At 57.1% G+C, this 17,687-nt stretch overlaps 1 protein-coding gene across 1 annotated transcript; it reads left to right on the forward strand.

Moving 5' to 3' along the window:
• Positions 1–5,543: 5,543 nt before the first annotated feature.
• LMAN1L (lectin, mannose binding 1 like) lies at positions 5,544–17,645 on the forward strand. Its single transcript, XM_027571689.2, is given in 15 exon segments — positions 5,544–5,715; positions 8,614–8,768; positions 8,882–8,989; positions 9,076–9,134; positions 10,478–10,577; positions 10,923–11,043; positions 11,873–11,941; positions 12,530–12,649; positions 12,948–13,099; positions 14,188–14,255; positions 15,582–15,705; positions 16,319–16,366; positions 16,369–16,463; positions 17,505–17,553; positions 17,556–17,645. Coding segments are annotated over 15 exon segments (1,530 nt in total).
• Positions 17,646–17,687: the final 42 nt, after the last annotated feature.

Raw genomic sequence — 17,687 nt, forward strand, 5'->3', positions numbered from 1 at the left:
GTCCATCCCCCTGTCTCTGTGAGTGGGGCTGTGCTTGCCCTGGGAGCACGGCCGGGAGATGTAGCCGCCGCTTTGTGTCCGCTGCACGAGCGAGTGTCCTGTGTCTGCCGTGGGGGAGCCCTCCCCTCCCCCCCCACTGTCCTGCTGTGGCCCGGGCCCAGGCGGCCGTCCTGATCTTGGGAGGGCCCCAGCTGCCCGCCCTGCCCTGGTGCTCAAGCCGACAGCACAAGGAGGGCCGGAGCCAAGGATGGGGAAGGAAGCCAGGCCTGACCAGATGGAAGCGGGGGCCCCTGGTTGGAGGCAAGATAAATGGCTCATGGCTCAGAGAAGGTGCGGCCCCGGGGGGTGAGGGAAGGGGAGGCTCTGAGCTGCTGGTGGTTCTCACGGCTCACCCAAGATGGAACAGCACGGCCGCATCCCAACGTGTGCCCAGCCCGGTGCCTGAGGACGCAGAGGCGGAGGGCCTTCCCCACACCACCTTGGGGGCCACAGATGGAGAATGAGGGCCAGCCGTGGCATTTTCTCCCCTTACTCAGGTTGTGCAGGGTCAGTGGTCAGGGCAGAAGCTGCAAAGATCGGGGGAGGCTCATTTCATTCACTGAGACAGGCACTGGGGGTGGGGGTCCCCTTGTCCCGTTGCGGCTCTTACCCGGTCCCAGCCAGTAGGACCTGAAATCCAGGGAGTTCCAACTGTGCCGTGTGTCTTGTGCACGCCTTGGCCCCCTGCAGCCCAGCTGCCGGGGTCTGCTCCCTCCCCTCTGCAGCCTAGATCAGCGGCCTCCCCGATCCATCCCTTCTGTACGTCGCCAGCCTTGTTTTTCCAAGACCAGACCATTCATTCAACAGCAGATATATTGAATAGCTGCTTTGTGCTAGGACTGGGGCTCAGCAATGAGCAAAACAGACCTTGTGGAGTTTCCAGGTGGGAGGACAATCACACAGACAACCACAGACTGATAAGTGCTATGGAAAAAACGTGTATGACGTAGGAATCGGATCTTGTCTGTAGGTCAGGGAGGGCTTCCTGTAAGAGGCAGCATGTTAAGCTGAGATCAGAAGGGTGAACAGGAGGTGGGGGTGGGCAGCAGCATTCCAGGAAGAGATGCTTGGACTGGAGGGAGGGCAGCTTGTCCCGGGGTCTCTGGAAAGATGGTGAAGCTATGCAGGGAGCCTTGATGTGGAGAGAGGAGGCTGGAGCAAGGGTTGGCTTTTGTCACCCTGAGAGCCATGGGGAGCCGGTGACAGGTTCTGAGCAGGGAGGTATCTTTGAAACAATCAATCACCCAGGCTATTGGTGGAGAAGTTCCAGGGAGCACAGGGAGGACTGATCAGTGTAAGAGAGGATGGTGGGAGTGGACAGCCTCCAGAGGGATGGGAGAAGCAGCTGAGTGAGCTTGCCAATGGCTTCATGATGTAGGTTGGGGGGGGGGGGCACGGAGGCAGCGCAACCCCTGAGAAGCAGAATGGCTCCGGGGGGGTGGGCACCAGGAGACTCCTGTTCAGCACACATCATGAGTTCTATTAAGGGCGTGCTGAGTCTTAGGTGTGCCTTTGAACTGCCAAGAGGTGATGAGTAAGTTGTTGGAACCCAGAGGCTGGAGCGGGGAATCTGAGATATCAGTGTGTGGCTCGGATTGGAAGCCATGGCCAAGGAGGCGGTCACTTTGGGAGGACGTGCAGAAGAGAAGAGGGCCCAGGACCATGCTGGGGAGAGCACTTCACGTTCAAAGGCCAAGGAGAGGAGGCTGACCAGGCAAGGTACAGAGAGGGAGGTGGCAGACTGCCCTGCGGCAGAGGTGAGAGACAAGCCAGCCGGTCCCTCCTTCCCAGAAGACCGGAGCCTGCCCCTGGGGTTGGTGACTTCAGCAAAACCTGAGTTTGCGGGGGGTGCAGATTCCAGGCCTGGCTAGGGGGTGTGAGCTCTGCCGGAAGGCTGCCAGTCTTGGGAGATTGTAAGAGCTGTGAGACGTGGAAAGAAGACGAGTTAGGAGATTTGAAGGCGGCAGAGGCATGAGCAAGTCTGATGCCAAAGGGAAGGACGTTTACCTGCAGGCCGGATCCACGTGCTGAGGGGGCAGAAAAGACAGAGGTGCAGGAATGGCAGTGATCGCAGGGGGAGCCTTCCTTAGAGCAGGAGGGGTGGCTGGACGCCCGCCGGAGCACAGGGGGTGTGCCTGCAGTGGGAGCCAGCACCCAGGGAGGAAGCCACTGGCTGCGCCTCAGTGACGGTCACAGTCAGACGCGGGGTGTGTGGCAGGGAGCTCTGATTTAGTTTGCTGACATCCATGGTGTACTCTCACTGTGGCCAATGTCATGCTACCAGCCTGACTTCACTGGCAGGGCATTTTGACAATTGGCTGGGCTTCAGAACCCTGCAATGGTGCGTGGCCGTGGGACCGGGAGAGAAGGGGAGAGAAGGGGCGGGGGCCAGCGGACACGGACCCGCAGGCATGCAGGCCCAGGTAGCCAGGTCTTTCCACCTGGTGGCCTGTGAGTCCTCCCCGTTCCTTCCTTCCATTCTCTCACTCGACCTATGGCTTTTTTTTTTTTTTTAAGATTTTATTTATTTGAGAGAGAGAATGAGAGAGAGAGAGCACGAGAGGGAAGAGGGTCAGAGGGAGAAGCAGGCCCCCCGCCGAGCAGGGAGCCCGATGCGGGACTCGATCCCGGGACTCCAGGATCATGACCTGAGCCGAAGGCAGTCGCTTAACCAACTGAGCCACCCAGGCGCCCGGCCTATGGCTTTTTCGTTCCCTCCTTTCTTTTCTCATCCTTGGGCCCTGTGCTGGCCGCTGGCTTGGCATAGACAAGCAAGACAGGGTCCTTACCCTCATGGAGCTCATGACTAATGGGGATCCCACTCAGGCTCAACTTGATGCCCAGAAATCTGGCTAGGAGGAGGGAGCAGGAGGCTCTCGGTAGCTTCTCAGACACCCGGAGTTCAGGCAGAGACAGAGAATGAGGTGCTTCTGACAACGGAAGGGCACTGCCTGGGCAAAGGTGCTGAGGTGCCATAGGCTGGTACGGCTGGGCCTCAGGTGCCAATGGGGGGCTTTCAGGAGCAAGCGAGGCTGGAGAGAAAGCAGGGCCCAGACCCCACCCAGCTCTGCAGATCCCATGAGTTTACCTTTGTACAAAGATGACTATAGGAGCAATTGAAGAGTTCAGGACCAAGGAGTGATGTAGTCAGACCTGCATTTTAGAAAAATAATTCTGGCTAGAGTCTGGCCCTGGGGGTGGGAGTGTCCAAAGTGGAGACGGAGACAGTGGGGAGGCTGCAGCTGGTCAGGCAGGAGGTGACTGGTGGCGGCCCGGGCTGGTGAAGCCATAGGAGGTGGAGAGGAAAGCAAATACAGTTAACATTGTACCGATCCGAGTGCTCACTATCGGCCAGGCCGTATTCTCAACACACTAGATGTCATCTCATGTACCCCTCCAAACAACTCCTGGAGATACATGCTATTATTCCCCCATTTTACAGATAAAGAAACAGCCTCAGAGATTAGAGGATCAGGTAAGGTAGTCTAAGAGTAGCAAGAGCAGATTGAAGAGCTTGCTCTGGTTTGACCAGGTAGGGGTAGGGGCTGCCACCCCTGAGACCCTAGCCCTGGACAAGGAGATCAGGAGTTTAGTATGGGTGTGTTGTCTGGGGGCCTTTGGGCCATCCAAGTAGAGATGTCCCCTGCAGAGTTAGACATCATTCAGGCCTACAGCTCCAGAAGCCTGGTCGACAGCAGAGGTTTGGGGATCATGAGCACAGCAATGGTGCTGGAGGCCGCGGGTTTGGGCAAACTTGGCCAGGAAGCAGGTGGAAGGTGAGGAGAGGCGCAAGCACAAGGAGCCACAGTGTGAGGGGCCGGGGAGGAACGGCAGGCAGTGGCAAAGGGGCCCCTGAGGGGCCAGGCCCAGGCCACCAGGGCTGGGGGAGATGTTCCGCGGCCTTCCATGTGGCAGAGACAGGTTGAGAAGTGTCCACTAGAAGCAAAGAACAGGGTTGTTTTCAGGCCTTGCCGGAGCTGTTGCCTTGGGGCAGTGAGGGCAGGAGCGAGAAGGACTGCATGGTGGGTGGGGGAGCAGGGCCACACCTATCCACGTGCTGCCCTTCACGGCATGGCCGGGGCCATGAAGGTGAGGCAGACAGTGGGGGGAGGTGGCCTGGGGCTTACTGTTGAGAAATGAAGGTTTCCTTTTAGTGTGTCCTAAAATTTTCCACTTACTGCCTTGATTTTAATTAATTTGTAGAGCTTCAGTAACTTAATCCTACTGGGAACTTACAAAGTACAGTGAAACTTCAACTAGCCAGATTTCTTGGCAAATGAGCCAGCCACTTGGGAAAGTGAACATTTATTTGAGTGAAAATACTTGAAATATAGGACTTCTTTTTTATAACATTTCTAGTATGGAAATAATCCTATAAACATATGCAGTAGAGAGAAGACTCTAATGAACGCCCACATCCTCACCATCCAACTTGAACAGCAGCTCCAGACCAATCCTGTGCCCTCCGTGCACCCTTCCCCCGCAACCAAGCTCTGAGCTCTGGGACCCTTGGAAGCAGATCCTAGACATGATATCAATTCATTGGTACAGGTTTCTTTTTTTTTTTTTAATGTTTTATTTATTTATTCATGAGAGTCAGAGAGAGAGAGAGAGAGGCAGAGGGAGTGGGAGAGGGAGAAGCAGGCTCCCCGCAGAGCAGGGAGCCCGATGCGGGACTCGATCCCAGGACCCTGGGATCATGACCTGAGCCAAAGGCAGACGCTTAACCATCTGAGCCACCCAGGTGCCCGGTACAGGTTCCTTACGTTTCTCTAAAAGACAAAACACTTTTTAAAAAAATGTAACCACAATACCATTATTACTCCTAAGGTCTTTAAACAATACCTCCTTATTTTAATCAAGTATTCATTGTTCAGATTTCCCCCAACAGTCTCATTTTTCCCCCGACAGTTGGTTAAAATTAGACTCGAAACAAGGTCCACACATTGCATTGGTTTGCTCTGCCTGTTAGGACTCCCTTTCTTTTCTTCATGTAATTTATGTGTGGAGGAAACGAGGCTGCTTGGAGGCATGAGTGTTGGCAATGCGGGACTGAGCTGAGCACCCCCGCGGAGCGAGCAGGACAGGGAAGCTGAGGATGACCCGACCGTCCAGATAGTCGGGTCACCTATCTGCAGGAAGGAGGCAGGAGGTGGAGGCCCGTCCTGAGCAAGGGGAGAGGCCAGGGCTGCTGGGGGCCGGGGCCTGTTCTTGTGATCCCTGAGGCCTTACGGCTGATGGAGCTGAGGGAAGGCGGGAAGATGGCCTGAGCCCAGGAGCAGGGGCAGAACCAGGTGGGCGAGAGGTCAGGGGCCAGGCTGGAGGTGAGGGAGAGGCCGGGCCTGAGGTCAGGCCTGGAAGGAACAGGATGTCTGTGTCGTGGATGAAGGGAGAGGACAGTGCCAGAAACCAGCTCCTCCCACCCTAGCCCCGGTCCCTGGAGCCCCTCCCTGGCCTCCCAGCTACAGCTCCTCCCAGGGGCCCAGACACCAGATCCCTTCGCAATGCTGGTGGTTGGTGGCCCCTTGTTCTGCCTTCTCCTCCTCCTGCTCCTGGGCCCCCAGAGCCCTGAGGGGGCCCAGCCTCCTCAGAGAAGGTTTGAATATAAGCTCAGCTTCAAAGGACCAAGACTGGCGCTGCCTGGGGCTGGAATACCCTTCTGGAGTCATCATGGAGGTGAGGGGCGGGGTAGGGACCTGCTGGAGGGGCTGACGAGCTCTAGGCGGCTGTGACTTGGTGGGGAGCGGGCCTGCCGTACCAGCCGCTGCCCAAGATGGCTTGTCTCCTCCCCCACCCACCACAACCCCACCCCCATCCCCCAGTCTCAGTCTCTCCTCTCTGCCTCTCTCTTTCTCTGCGCTAAGACTTCCCTCTTTTCCTTTTGCCTCTCCTTGGACCCCGTCTTCTTCCTCTGCCTCTTGGACCCATAAGTACACACATGCTTGCTCACATGCTGAGTCTCAGACACACAGACACAAGGCAACTTGGAGCAGCACCCGCCTCCCTCCTCCCTGCTCCTTGCCGCCAGGCCTGTGGGTGTCCTTTGAGAACTGGGGCTGCCTGAAAGGAGGTACCCTCATGGCCAGCTGTTTTGCCAGAGAGGGCACCAGCTCTGCCCTGTGTGTGTGTGTGTGTGTGTGTGTGTGTGTGTGTGTTGGGTGGAAGCAGGCGTGAGAGCATCTCAGCTTCGGGAACTTCCAAGCCCAGGCCTACAGAGTCTGTCTTCTACTTGATCTCGTTCAAGAGATCAAGAAGTCCCCGACGTGGGACTCAATCTCACAACCCCAAGATCATGACCTGAGCCGAAATCAAGAGTCAGACGCTTAACCCACCCAGGCACCCCTCAAAAAGGCTTTCTGAGGACTTATAAGGACCCAGGCAGTACCGAGGAGCTTAAATTAAGAACGAACAAGATTAAGAGTTAAGGCTGAGGCAGGAGATGAGTCCAGGAACATGGCTTGTCACCAAAACCTGCTGTGCGTTCTGCCCGCCCTTCAGAGTTGGGCCATGGATCTGGTTCAGAGCCACCTAGGAGGCAAAGCAAAGAGAGAAAGCAGACCCATTATGTATTTGTGTCTATAAGAGGGAAGTTCTGAGAAAGGGCATGATTCCTGACTGAGACCAGAACAAATATCCCTTTAAGATGACATGCCTTGTCAGGAGGGTCTTTGGCCCAATCTCCCCTCACAGATGCACGGGAGGTAAACAAAGGAGGGGGCTGATTCTCACAGCACCAAGCCAGGCCCTGCCTCAGGCCTACAATGGCAGGGCCTGTACAACACTCCCTGTTCTGGGCCCGGTCGAGTCTGGAGTGTCCCAGACCATATAGGGGAGCAGAAGCGCATTCTCCAAGATCACGCAGTGATATGAGTCCTGTCCATTTATTCATTCACTCATCCTTTCCTCAGACTTCCACCACCATGCCCCTCTGTGCCCAGCCCAGAGACACAGGGCTGTCAGACTCAAGTAGCCCGCAGTTTGGGATGAGGTCTCACGGACAATCCACATAAAGCTGAATGCGTAAGTGTCGTATACAGTGGACAATCTTTGCCTCCTACAGGTCACTTCGGACACAGTGGTGGCCTCTAAGATCCCCCAGGGCATTTGGCCTTACAGCCTTTGAGCCTCCCCGCCCCCGGCCCTGGTCTTGCTGAGCCAACAGCCTGGATTAGCAGTCTCTGGAAAATCCTGGCAAGGTCTGGGTCCCGGGCCAGGTTCCAGGCTGGCAGATCAGAGGGATGGGGAGCCAGCTGGGGTGAGACCTCTGGTCTTTCCCCTGATTCCTGCCAAGCCTGCCTCAGTTTCTCTCCCCTTTCCCTCCTCCTTCCACAGAGGTCTTCCCCTAGCCACAGCCACTGAGAATTCTCACACACATACCCTCCATCCCCCACCCTTTCCTCACAGTCCTGCCAGCCAGTTCCCACCTTTGCTTTCATGCTTTCCTCACCTTGGAATGTCCCCTAGAGCCCCCAGCCTCATTTGGCCACCCTGGAGTCTCTCCAGGCTTCCACAGCCTGGAGTCCTGAACCCCAGCGTGACTGTCCTAGCGAGCACTCGGCTGTGCCCTGTGGTCTTGGGCACCTCATTTTCTTTCACAGGGCGTTTCCTACCTGAGACACGGAAAGGGGGGGGACACAAATCTCTCCTGTGGTGGAAAGAGCTGGTGCTTGAACAACGCAGGGGTTGGGGGAGCCAAGCCCACACACAGTAGAAAATTAGGGTATAACTTGTGATGCCCCCAAAACTTAACTGTTAAATAGTTTGACCAGAAACCTTACTGATACACAGTCAAGTAACACATATTTTATATATGTGTCATAACACATGTATTATATACTGGATTCTTATAATAAGGTAAGCCAGAGAGAAGAGAGTGTTATCAAGAAAATCATAAGGACGAGGGGCACCTGGCTGGCTCAGTCCGTTAATCGCCCGACTCTTGGTTTTGGCTCAGGTCATGATCTCAGGGTCCTGGGATCAAGCTCCACGTTCAGCGCGGAGTCTGCTTGAGATTCTTTCCCCCTCCTTCTCCCTCCCCCTCTGCTCCTCCCCCTGCTCACGCTCGTGCCCTCTCACACTCTCCTTCTAAAATAAATAAATTAAAAAAATCATAAGAGAAAATACGTTTACAGTATCACACTGCATTTATTGAAAACATTTGCGTATAAATGGACCCATGCTGTTTGAAGCTGTGTTGTTCAAGGGTCAGCTGTGCTTTGGAACCAGACAGAGCTGAGTTCCAAACCACTTAGTTCCTTAACTTTTCTGAGCCTCAGTTTCCACATGTGTAAAATGGGGTCTTTTAAAAGCAGGCTGCACAGATTTGTGGTGAGGCTTGTGTGAGAAGGCAGGTAAACCTCCCCCCCCCCATGGATCTGGCATCTGTTGCCCTCCCCTGGCAAAGCCCCCCACCCCGGCTGTGCTGGGGTTCCCGTGTCCAACAGCTGGCCTGTTATTTCCTGGCAGGCCTTGATGTTACCTCCTTCTTCCCCCAGGCCCAGCCCAGGCCAGAGAGAGAATGATGGGGGAAGTGGGGACGGTGGGGCCCCGGGTCTGAGCTGCCTTGGTCCACAGATGCCATACTGGGCCTGGAAGAGGTGCGGCTGGCCCCATCCGTGCAGAACCGCAGCGGCGCCGTGTGGAGCAGGGTCCCCGTCCTCCTCTCTGCCTGGGAGGTGGAGGTGCAGATGAGGGTGACCGGGCCGGGGCGCCGGGGAGCCCAGGGCGTGGTGAGTGGCCCCAACCAAGGCTGGGCAGAGGGGGTGAGGCAGGGAAACAGGTGGGGAGCCTGAGGTTCCGGTGTCCTGAGGGACCCCTGGGCTGAGCCGCTGGGGACCTGCAGGCCGTGTGGTACACCCGGGGCAGGGGCCAAGTAGGCTCTGTCCTGGAGGGGCCGGCCTCATGGGACGGCATCGGGATCCTCTTTGACTCCTCGGCCCAGGATACCCAGGTAAGTCGTGATCTGCGCCCCCTCCCATCCACACCTCCCATCCTTCCTGTGCCCGCGGCTCAGGCTGCTTGTCCCCTCCCGTGCAGAACAGCACTGCCGTCAGCGTGCTGGCCAGCGATGGGCACACTCACTACGAGCCGCCTGGGTAAGGGCCTGTCTGGACCCTCTCCTGGGCCATGAGGGCCTCAGCAGTTACCCACACCGCCGACTCGTGCCCCTGGCCCAGCCTCTGAGAGCCACCTCCCCCCGCCCTGCCCTGGGCCTCTTGCCCCGGGTTCCCTCCAGCTTGGTCCCAGCTGGGCCTCCTCTGGGGTGGGGGCCAGAGTTTGCTTGCGCTTCCCCGGAACTGCCCCACTGAGTCCTCAATTCATTCAACCTAACAGCGCCCCCTTGGGGGGCGGGGTGTGAAATGACACAGGGCGGAGCCTGTGCTGAGGGCTGTCACTCACAACATCTCGTCTGATCAGCAACACTCTGGAGGAGGGGATTATTAGTCCCAGATTACAGGGAGGACGTTGAGGCCCAGAAAGGTGGAGTGACTTGCCCGAGGTCACACAGCTGTGTGCAGAGCTGAGATTTGAGGCCAGATGGCCCACGCCCTGCCCGTGCGTCAGCTGCCTGCCTGCCAGTGCCTTCCCTTTCTCCTGGGTGACGTGGCTGCCCATCCCACCCCGGGCCCAGCTGCCTCCTCACTGTCTCTTAGCAAACACCCCTTAGCTCATAACAATTAGAGTAATTGCTAGCGTTTATGGAGCCGACCTTACCGGTATGCCAGGCACAGCGCCAAGCACTTTGCACTCACTGTCTTAGTTATAACATAACAATGTTATGAGGTAGTTTCAATTATTATCCTCATTTTAAAGATGGGGCAACTCGGGTCTGGAAGGATGTGGTAATTTGCCCAAGGTCCCACGGGCTGCTCTTCGGAGCTGTGGCTTCTCCCTGCTCTGTGCCGCCTCCCTCCTGGCCGAAGGCCGCAGCGACTGCGCTGGTCTGTGTGCCTGTGTGCCCGGAGACACTCGGGTGACCCCTCCGGCCCACAGACCTCGGCTCGTGCTGCCCGTCCTGAGTCTGTCCTGCTGCTTCGAGCTTGGAGAAGCCTTTCCAGAGGCGCGGGGGCACATAGAGGTTAAGGGAGGGGCAGTGGGAGGATGCGGTGGGTCTGGGGGACTGAGGGCAGAACTCCACTGCTGGTCCAGGCTCTGTCCCCCGAGAGAAAAGTCACAGGAAGGCCTTGGCCTCTTCTGTAAACCCCGAGTCCCAGCACTCTGCTAGGCAAGGCTTGCTTTCCCACTCCTCTCTCTCCCGCTAAAGAAGCGGACTACAGCAAGGGAGACTCAAACTAGACCACAGGGACCTGTCCCGTCCTGGGTCACCCAGTGGGGAGGGTGGGGGTGCCGCAGGCCCACGCAGAACGGCCTCTGGGACCGCCCCCACCGGCCCGGCCTTGGGTCCTGTGCGGCCAGGCTGGATTCCTAGTGCCCACAGGGACAGAGCCAGCGGGGTGCTGGGCTCCTGCCACCGGGACTCCCGCAACCTGCCGTACCCCTTCAGAGCACGGATCACCTACTAGGGGCAGAGGCTGCGCGTGAGTAGCCCCTCCTGCTTTTGCAGTTTCTCTGGGCAGGGAGGGGCAGACCATAGGGCTCAGAGCTACAGAGTTGCTGTGTGAGCACCCATGATCCCAACGGCATCCCTGGCACATACGGGCGGCGCTCTCGTGCGACCCTCCTCCCTGCACAGATTGCTAACCCCCAGAGAATATACTTAGGAGGGCTAGCGCGAGACCAGGTAAGCGTGCCATTCTGACACCGGGCCCTGAGGCCACCTTTACAACCAGGGGAGTCAGTGACTCAGAGGTGGGGATGATGCTGGGGTCAGGGGAGAGGAGGGGGTTCCACGCACAAGGGGCTCAGTCCTCTGTGCCCCTCAGGGGTCTTTGAACAGCGGCCTCACTCCCAACGACCTAGATGAGGTCTGCATTGACACGGGGCCCCTGCTTTTGGCTCCTGGAGGTTTCTTTGGGGTCTCGGCAGCCACCAGCACCCTGGCAGGTGAGGACCTTCTGGACCTTCTAAGAGCAGAGGAGTGATACCTAATGACCCATGACCCACCCTGAGCACACCTTCTAAAGAGCTCTGGGTTGGGTGTGGGCCAGCCACTTCCCCTCTACGTGGCCTGGGGAGTCAAGCACGAGCCCTCTCGGGGCCTCTGTTACCATCGGGGAAGCTCATGTCTGCCTTCCAGAGTTGCTGAAAGTCTCAAATAGGATAAAGCACAAGAAGTCTTTAATCCAGTGATGGCCCCATAGGTGCCCCTAGCTGGGAACTCTGGGGCAAGCGGAAGAGGGACAGCCATGAGGGACATTTAGGGAACTGGAACAACCAGATATAACATAATGAAGAGTCCACGGAGGGACCCACAGCTGGAAAGCAGGGTGCAATCTGAGAGTGGGAGCTCCTGAAGGCTAGGACTTTGGTCTTTAGACTCTAGACACTAGGGAGCCATGGGAGGTTTCTGAGGAGGAGAGTGACATGATCAGAACCATGCTGAGAGGCAGTCATTGCATGGTTGCTTCTACCAGTAGCAGCCATGCTCTGGGTCCTGAGGGTGTCACCCAGTCTGTTGCCCTGGCTCTAGCCACTCACCGTGGCCCACCTTTGGCTCTGTGTGTGGGTCAACCCTCACAGTCCCCCCATCTGCTTGTCTGACCCTCACACGTTTCTTATGAAGTGAGCAAGACGAGGGATAGAGCTGCCCAAAGTCACCCAGATGTCCTGCCTGCCTGGAATATAATGGAGCCGGCGGGGGGGGGGGTGCTGAGTAAGTGGGCAACTGGATGGAGGGGGGCGTCTTACCTTCCCTTCTCTCCCCCCTTTCCAGATGACCATGACATCCTGTCCTTCCTGACCTTCAGTCTGAGTGAGCCGGGTCTGAAGGTGATGCCAGCCCTGGGCCGGCCTTCGGGGGAGAGACAGCCCAGGGACCCCTCCCCGCCCCAGATGCTTCTGCTCACGTCACGTGCAGTCAGTCCTATCGTCCCAGCCTTTATCTCTACAGCTACCTATCTCTCTGGGCTCTGCTCAGGCCAGGCCTTGTTCTGGGCAGTGCTGGGGGCCAGAGGTGACCTAGAGCTAGGCCCTGTCCCAAAGCATCTCCCCAGCTGACTGGGGGCTGCGGGAGCACAGAAGAAGGGCCCTGACTGGCCAGGGGGAGCAGGGAAGGCCACCTGGAAGAGACGAGCTTGAAAGGGCCAAGCGAGGTAGCTGAGAGGAGGAGCAGCGGGGACAAAGGTCTGAGTCCTGAGAGAGCTGGGGGGCTGGGGCAGCAGCAGGAGGGAAGGGTGTGGGGATTGGCAGCAGCGGGGCTGAAACCGCAGGGCCTGGGGGCTGAGCTGAGGGAGCCCCAGCTGGGGTGCTCCAGGAGGAGGGTTGGAGGCCCTGTGGGAAAGCTCCCCTCACCTGCAGATCTCCCATGGGTTTCAGGCCTGAGTTTTATCTTCTTTTTCCAGCCTCCCCCCACCCCACCCCCCGCCCCCAGCCTTTCTGGAGATGGAGGAGCTCCGGCTGGCGAGGCAGCTGGAAGGGCTTCAGGCAAAGCTGGCCCTGGGCCCCAGGAAGGATGCGATTCCACAGCCGAGCTCCAAAGTCCAGGAAGAGGGTAAGGACCCAGGGAGCAGGCAGGTGGGGCAGGGGCCCATTTGAGTATCACAGGATCCTCTCCCCTTCAAACCAGGAGTCCTCTAACTAATGGGGAGATGAAGGTCTAAGGAGGCCATATCTAGCAGACCCTGGGCCCCAGCTCCTCTGTCTTATCCCCACCCCACCACCCAGGCATATCTTTCCAGGGGAGTCTTGGAGGCAGAAGCCATGCCTTTCTGCTCCCCCTCTCCCCAAAAGATAGGATCTGCGATCTCACTGCAGTTGGCTGCGTGTCCCAGCTCTGCCCCAATCTCCAGGGGAAAGAAGCTTTGGCCTGGAGGAGATGCTGGGCAGACACCGCCAAATCCTGCAAGCTCTCCAGGGTCTGTCCAAACAATTGGCCCAGGCTGAGAGGCAATGGAAGAAACAGCTGGGGTCCCCAGGCCACGCCAGGCCTATGGGAGCCTGGGTGAGTGGCCCCTGGGGCACCCAAGACCCTGCCTGCAGGCCTGGAAAAGCAAGCTCCCTCAGGCACTGGGTCCCTGGCACCAGTGGGCTCCCTCTGTCCAGAAAGAGGAGCAAGCACTATACTTGGGAACTTGTCTCCCCCAAGGTCTGGAGGAAAAGGAGAGCCGGGGTGCAGTGCTGCAGGTGGCAGGATGGGGTGGACCTGCCAGGCAGGGGAGCGTGCGGGAGGGTAGCCCTGCACGAGCACATACCCACGGATCCACGCGGCTGGGGCTGGGGAGAGGAGATGCCAGGTACTTGGACACAGGCTGTAGACAAGTGCCAGAAATAGACTGGGTGCTAATTTGCATGTAGCTCCACATGTGATTTGGTTCACATACGGCTTGCTTAATGCTCAGATGCACCAGAATCCTTGTTTCATCTCCACTGCCATCCCGGCTTCCCCTCCAAGGAGCCGTGCCCCATGGCATGCCCAGCCTGGGGCCTGAGAGCTGGACTCAAGATATGAGATGCCGGGCAGAAGAGACCCGTGACTCCTGGGAGCTTTGTTGGGCTCTGGTAGCTCAGGCCCTTCAACTTGTGTCCTCGGGCCAGAGCAGCTGAGGCTGGGTTGCTGGGGGTGGGGGGGAATGGGGCCGCACCCCAAGGCCAGGTCTCTCTGATCCTACTTCCAGGCCCAGAACTCCTCCTGCCAGATTCTATCCCACCCCAGAGAGGGGCGGTCACTTCTCCAGGCCACTCAGCGAGACAGAGGCCCAAGCATTGAGAGTTGTTCAGCACTGGCTCCATCTTGGACTGTGGGGGTAGTAGGTAGGAAAGGACTGGACTTCAAGGGGCAGAACCACTTCTGCAAAGGGCAGAAAGCCCATGACCCTTAGGGGGAGGGGTTTGAGAGGAGGGGGAATCCAGAAGCCCAGCTGGACAGGGGAGAATCTTAGTGTGTCAGATAATGTCTAAACTGACGAGGGGCCAGGCAAGTTGGCAAGGACTTCCAGAAGGAAGAGGGCTACAGCATCCTTGGGGAAGAGGGACTCTGAGAAGAGAGGGGCTGTGCCCTGGGCCCTAGAGAACAGGGCGGCACTCCTGCAGGACTCTGCCAAGGTCAGCGCCCTGCTCCATGGACAGAGGACTCTGCTCCAGGACCTGCAAGAGATGAGGTAAGGGCACCTGCGAGGAGGGGTCCGAGGGGAGGGACAGAGAAGCTCTGCTCCACCCACTTGCTCAGCCTCAAGTTCCTCCATTGGCCCCCTATTCCTTTCCTCACTTCCTGAGCATCTGACACGAAGTCTGGCACATAAGGAGGGGCTGGGGCAGAGTTAGGTTTGTCCAGTTGACCCGAACTTAATTGAATCAAGTTTGAAGTCTGAAATTCCTAGTATAAAAGTAACTCTCCCTGGAAGGGACCCTTCATGAGAGCCCCTATCAGACACCCCACTTGCCCAGGGAGAGTTGATAAATCTGAGGCCTTCTTCAGTGACAGCTCCTGGAAGGAGGGGATTTTTTTTTTTAAGATTTTATTTATTTATTAGAGAGAAACAAAGCACAAGCAGGGGGAGCCAGGCAGGAGGAGAGGCAGACCCCCTGTTAAGCAGGGAGCCCCACTCGGGACTTGAAGCAGACCCCCTGTTAAGCAGGGAGCCCCACTCGGGGCTTGATCCCAGGACCCTGGGATCATGACCTGAGCCAAAGGCAGATGCTTAACTGACTGAGCCACCCAGGCGCCCCACAGAGGGGATGTTTTATTTTTTTTTTAATATTTTATTTACTTATTTGAGAGAGAGAGAGTGAGAGAGAGAGCATGAGAGGAGAGAGGGTCAGAGGGAGAAGCAGACTCCCTGCTGAGCAGGGAGCCCGATGTGGGACGCGATCCCGGGACTCCAGGATCATGACCTGAGCTGAAGGCAGTCGCTTAACCAACTGAGCCACCCAGGCGCCCACAGAGGGGATGTTTTAATGGCATTCTTGGAGGAACCATAACCAAGATTGGGCCCAGCTGAAGGGGGGGCAGTACCTGACTTCTTTCTGCCCCTCCTCCAGCCCCCCAACATCCCACTTTAGGCCAAGCCTCGGGAGCTACCTGTAGAGCTCTGGAGACAGGGAGGTCATCTTGATGCCACGGAGGAGGAAAGCTCCAGGCTGGATGCTGGATTCTGGGTCCCTCAGCCACATCTAGATGCTTGGGGGTGGGGAGATGGGGAGAGGGAGAAGAACTAAATCCCCTGGGGGCTGGGGATGGAAGGCAGAGCCCAGGGAGCCTAGAGTTGAGACAGACAACTTTAAGGAGAACTTTCTCTGAACTAAAGCTGTCTGAGGATACAGGAAGAAGGTTTGGGGAAAGAAGACCAGCCCCTAAGAAGGGGCCCTATGGATGGTGCCTGTTTCCCACAGGTGCTGCTGTTAGGGATTGCGAGAAATGGTTAGGAGGTTTGGGTGCAACCAGAAGGCATAATGAATCATCTCCCTTGGTTTCCACCCCCCACCAGGGATGCAGCTGCCCACGTGGCCTCAAGAGCCCAGCTCTTCTATCTGCCTGTGGGCACCAAGCATCATTTCTTAGAGCTGGCCCAGATCCTGAGCCTTCTGCAGAAGGACCTTCAGGGCCCACTGGTGAGAGGGAAGGAAGGGGTACCATGAGGACCCCATCCTTGAGGTCCGGGCTCGCCCCCCTTGCTCTAGCACTTCTACATCGTCAGGCCCTCCTGCCCTCGTGCTTCCTCTTGGGACTGCTGGCAGGCACACCCATGTCTGTGTCTGTAACACATATGTGATCTTCTCTCTGCCCTCTCTGCTCTCTGGAGGCTCCCAAAGACTCTCGATGCCAGCAGGGCCCTGGAGACCCTGGGGTCCAACCCCCCTCAGTGACCAGAAGGGAAACGGGAGTACTCAGAGCTCGGTGATAAAGCCCTCCCTTCCCCGTGCCCCATCTTGCTCTTACCTTTGCCCTCACCATCACCTTGTCTTTCACTCTCTACTTCTCTCTTTCTCATCTCTAGAGCCTTCAGAGAGCCCTGATGATCCCAGGCCCTAGGCCTTCCCAGCTGTTCCCACAGATGGAGCCATGGGAGCTAGAGGGGAGATCACATCCAAGTTCCCTGGATGAGAGCCAGGGTGCCCCAAGCCCAGGGAGAGGAAGTTGAGCCCACACATGGCCCAGATCCCAGGTCCTCTTTTTCCTTTTGGGTAAGAAGCTGATCCAGGACTTTAGACTGTCCCCTTTCAGGAAGCAGCAACCAAGAAGCCCCGCCCACCTGGCCAACCCCCAGGGGCCTCCTCATGCCTGCGCCCTCCTCATGCCTGCGGCCCAGCATCTTCTTGTTCTTCCTCCTCATTCAGACTATAGGCTTCTTCTGTTACGTGCACTTCAGGTGGGTCTTCCCATGGGTAAGACATCCTACACCTACCTGGCATCTCTTAATTCTGGGTCATAGCCACTCAATTTGAGAGATGGGGCACTGAAGCCCAGGGGGACTGTGCCTGGTCTACCAGCTGACAAGGAGCAGCATGCAGGCTAGGACCCATTTTTCTGATAGGCTCTACGGACCACCGGCTCAATTGCTGGCCCCATCTAAGTCCTGCAATCACAGAAATCACTTGCTGGTGTGAGAAACTGATAAGTAACCGATAGTTATGTGGTCAGTGCCATGATGGCAGGAAGCTCAGGGGCTATGACAGTACAGGAAAAAAGCACTTGACCCAGCTTGGGACGATCAGGGCATTGACCTGGAAGAGACATTGGATAGGGGTCATCAAGGTAAGTAGAAGTTTTCCAGCCTGTCAAGATAAGTAAAGGCCTCGATGCAGAGGAATAGCATAAGAAAAGGCATGGAAACATGAAGAAAGCACAATATTCTGGAGAAAAAGTGGCAAGTTCAGTACTGTCAAAGCAAAGTGTGGGACCAGTTTGTGAAACTGGGCAAAGAGAATTTAAAAGGTGGTAGGAGGTCACTAATTCTGCTTGGTGGGTGTTTGTTGAATGGAAACATTTAGGGATGGAGAGTGTGCTACAGTGCTCAGAAGACAGTCCTTACTGGTGGAATTTCAAGACAAGAAGAATCAGTGTGGTCTGGGGTGGTCCCCGGGGAGAAGTGAAGTGTGCTGAGCTTTAACAGCAGAGTAGAAGAGGGGACAGCCTCCAGGTGAGAACAGAAAAGGTACAAAGTGGAAATGATGACAAGCTTATGCATTATGTAGGCTTGCAATGGTGGCCATAAGGCTGGAGCCACCTGGACAGACCTTGAATGCCAGAGGAAGAATGTTGTCTTGATGGGGCAGGCCAGGGAGCCACAAAAGGTCCTAGAACAGGGGAGGCTGTGGGGGAGAGATGCTAGAGAGGTGAGTGTGGGAGCCTGGTCTCAAGAACCCCAAAAGCAGAAATCCAAGTAACCTTCTTCTCCTTTCCCTGGCAGTAGGCAGGAGCTGGACAAGAGCCTTTGGGACTGTTTGCCCATAGGCAGCCCCCTCTGTGTCCTGCACCACGCATCCCTGGGGCCCTGGGGCTTCTGAGGAGGCAGCCTCTCTCCCCCAGCATGCGTGCATGACTCACCTGAGAACCCTGAAGGAGGTGGGTGGTGTCGAGGGAGTAGAGAGCT

This window comes from Zalophus californianus, chromosome 6, assembly GCF_009762305.2.
Source record: "Zalophus californianus isolate mZalCal1 chromosome 6, mZalCal1.pri.v2, whole genome shotgun sequence".
NCBI classification, from domain to species: Eukaryota; Metazoa; Chordata; class Mammalia; order Carnivora; family Otariidae; genus Zalophus; species Zalophus californianus.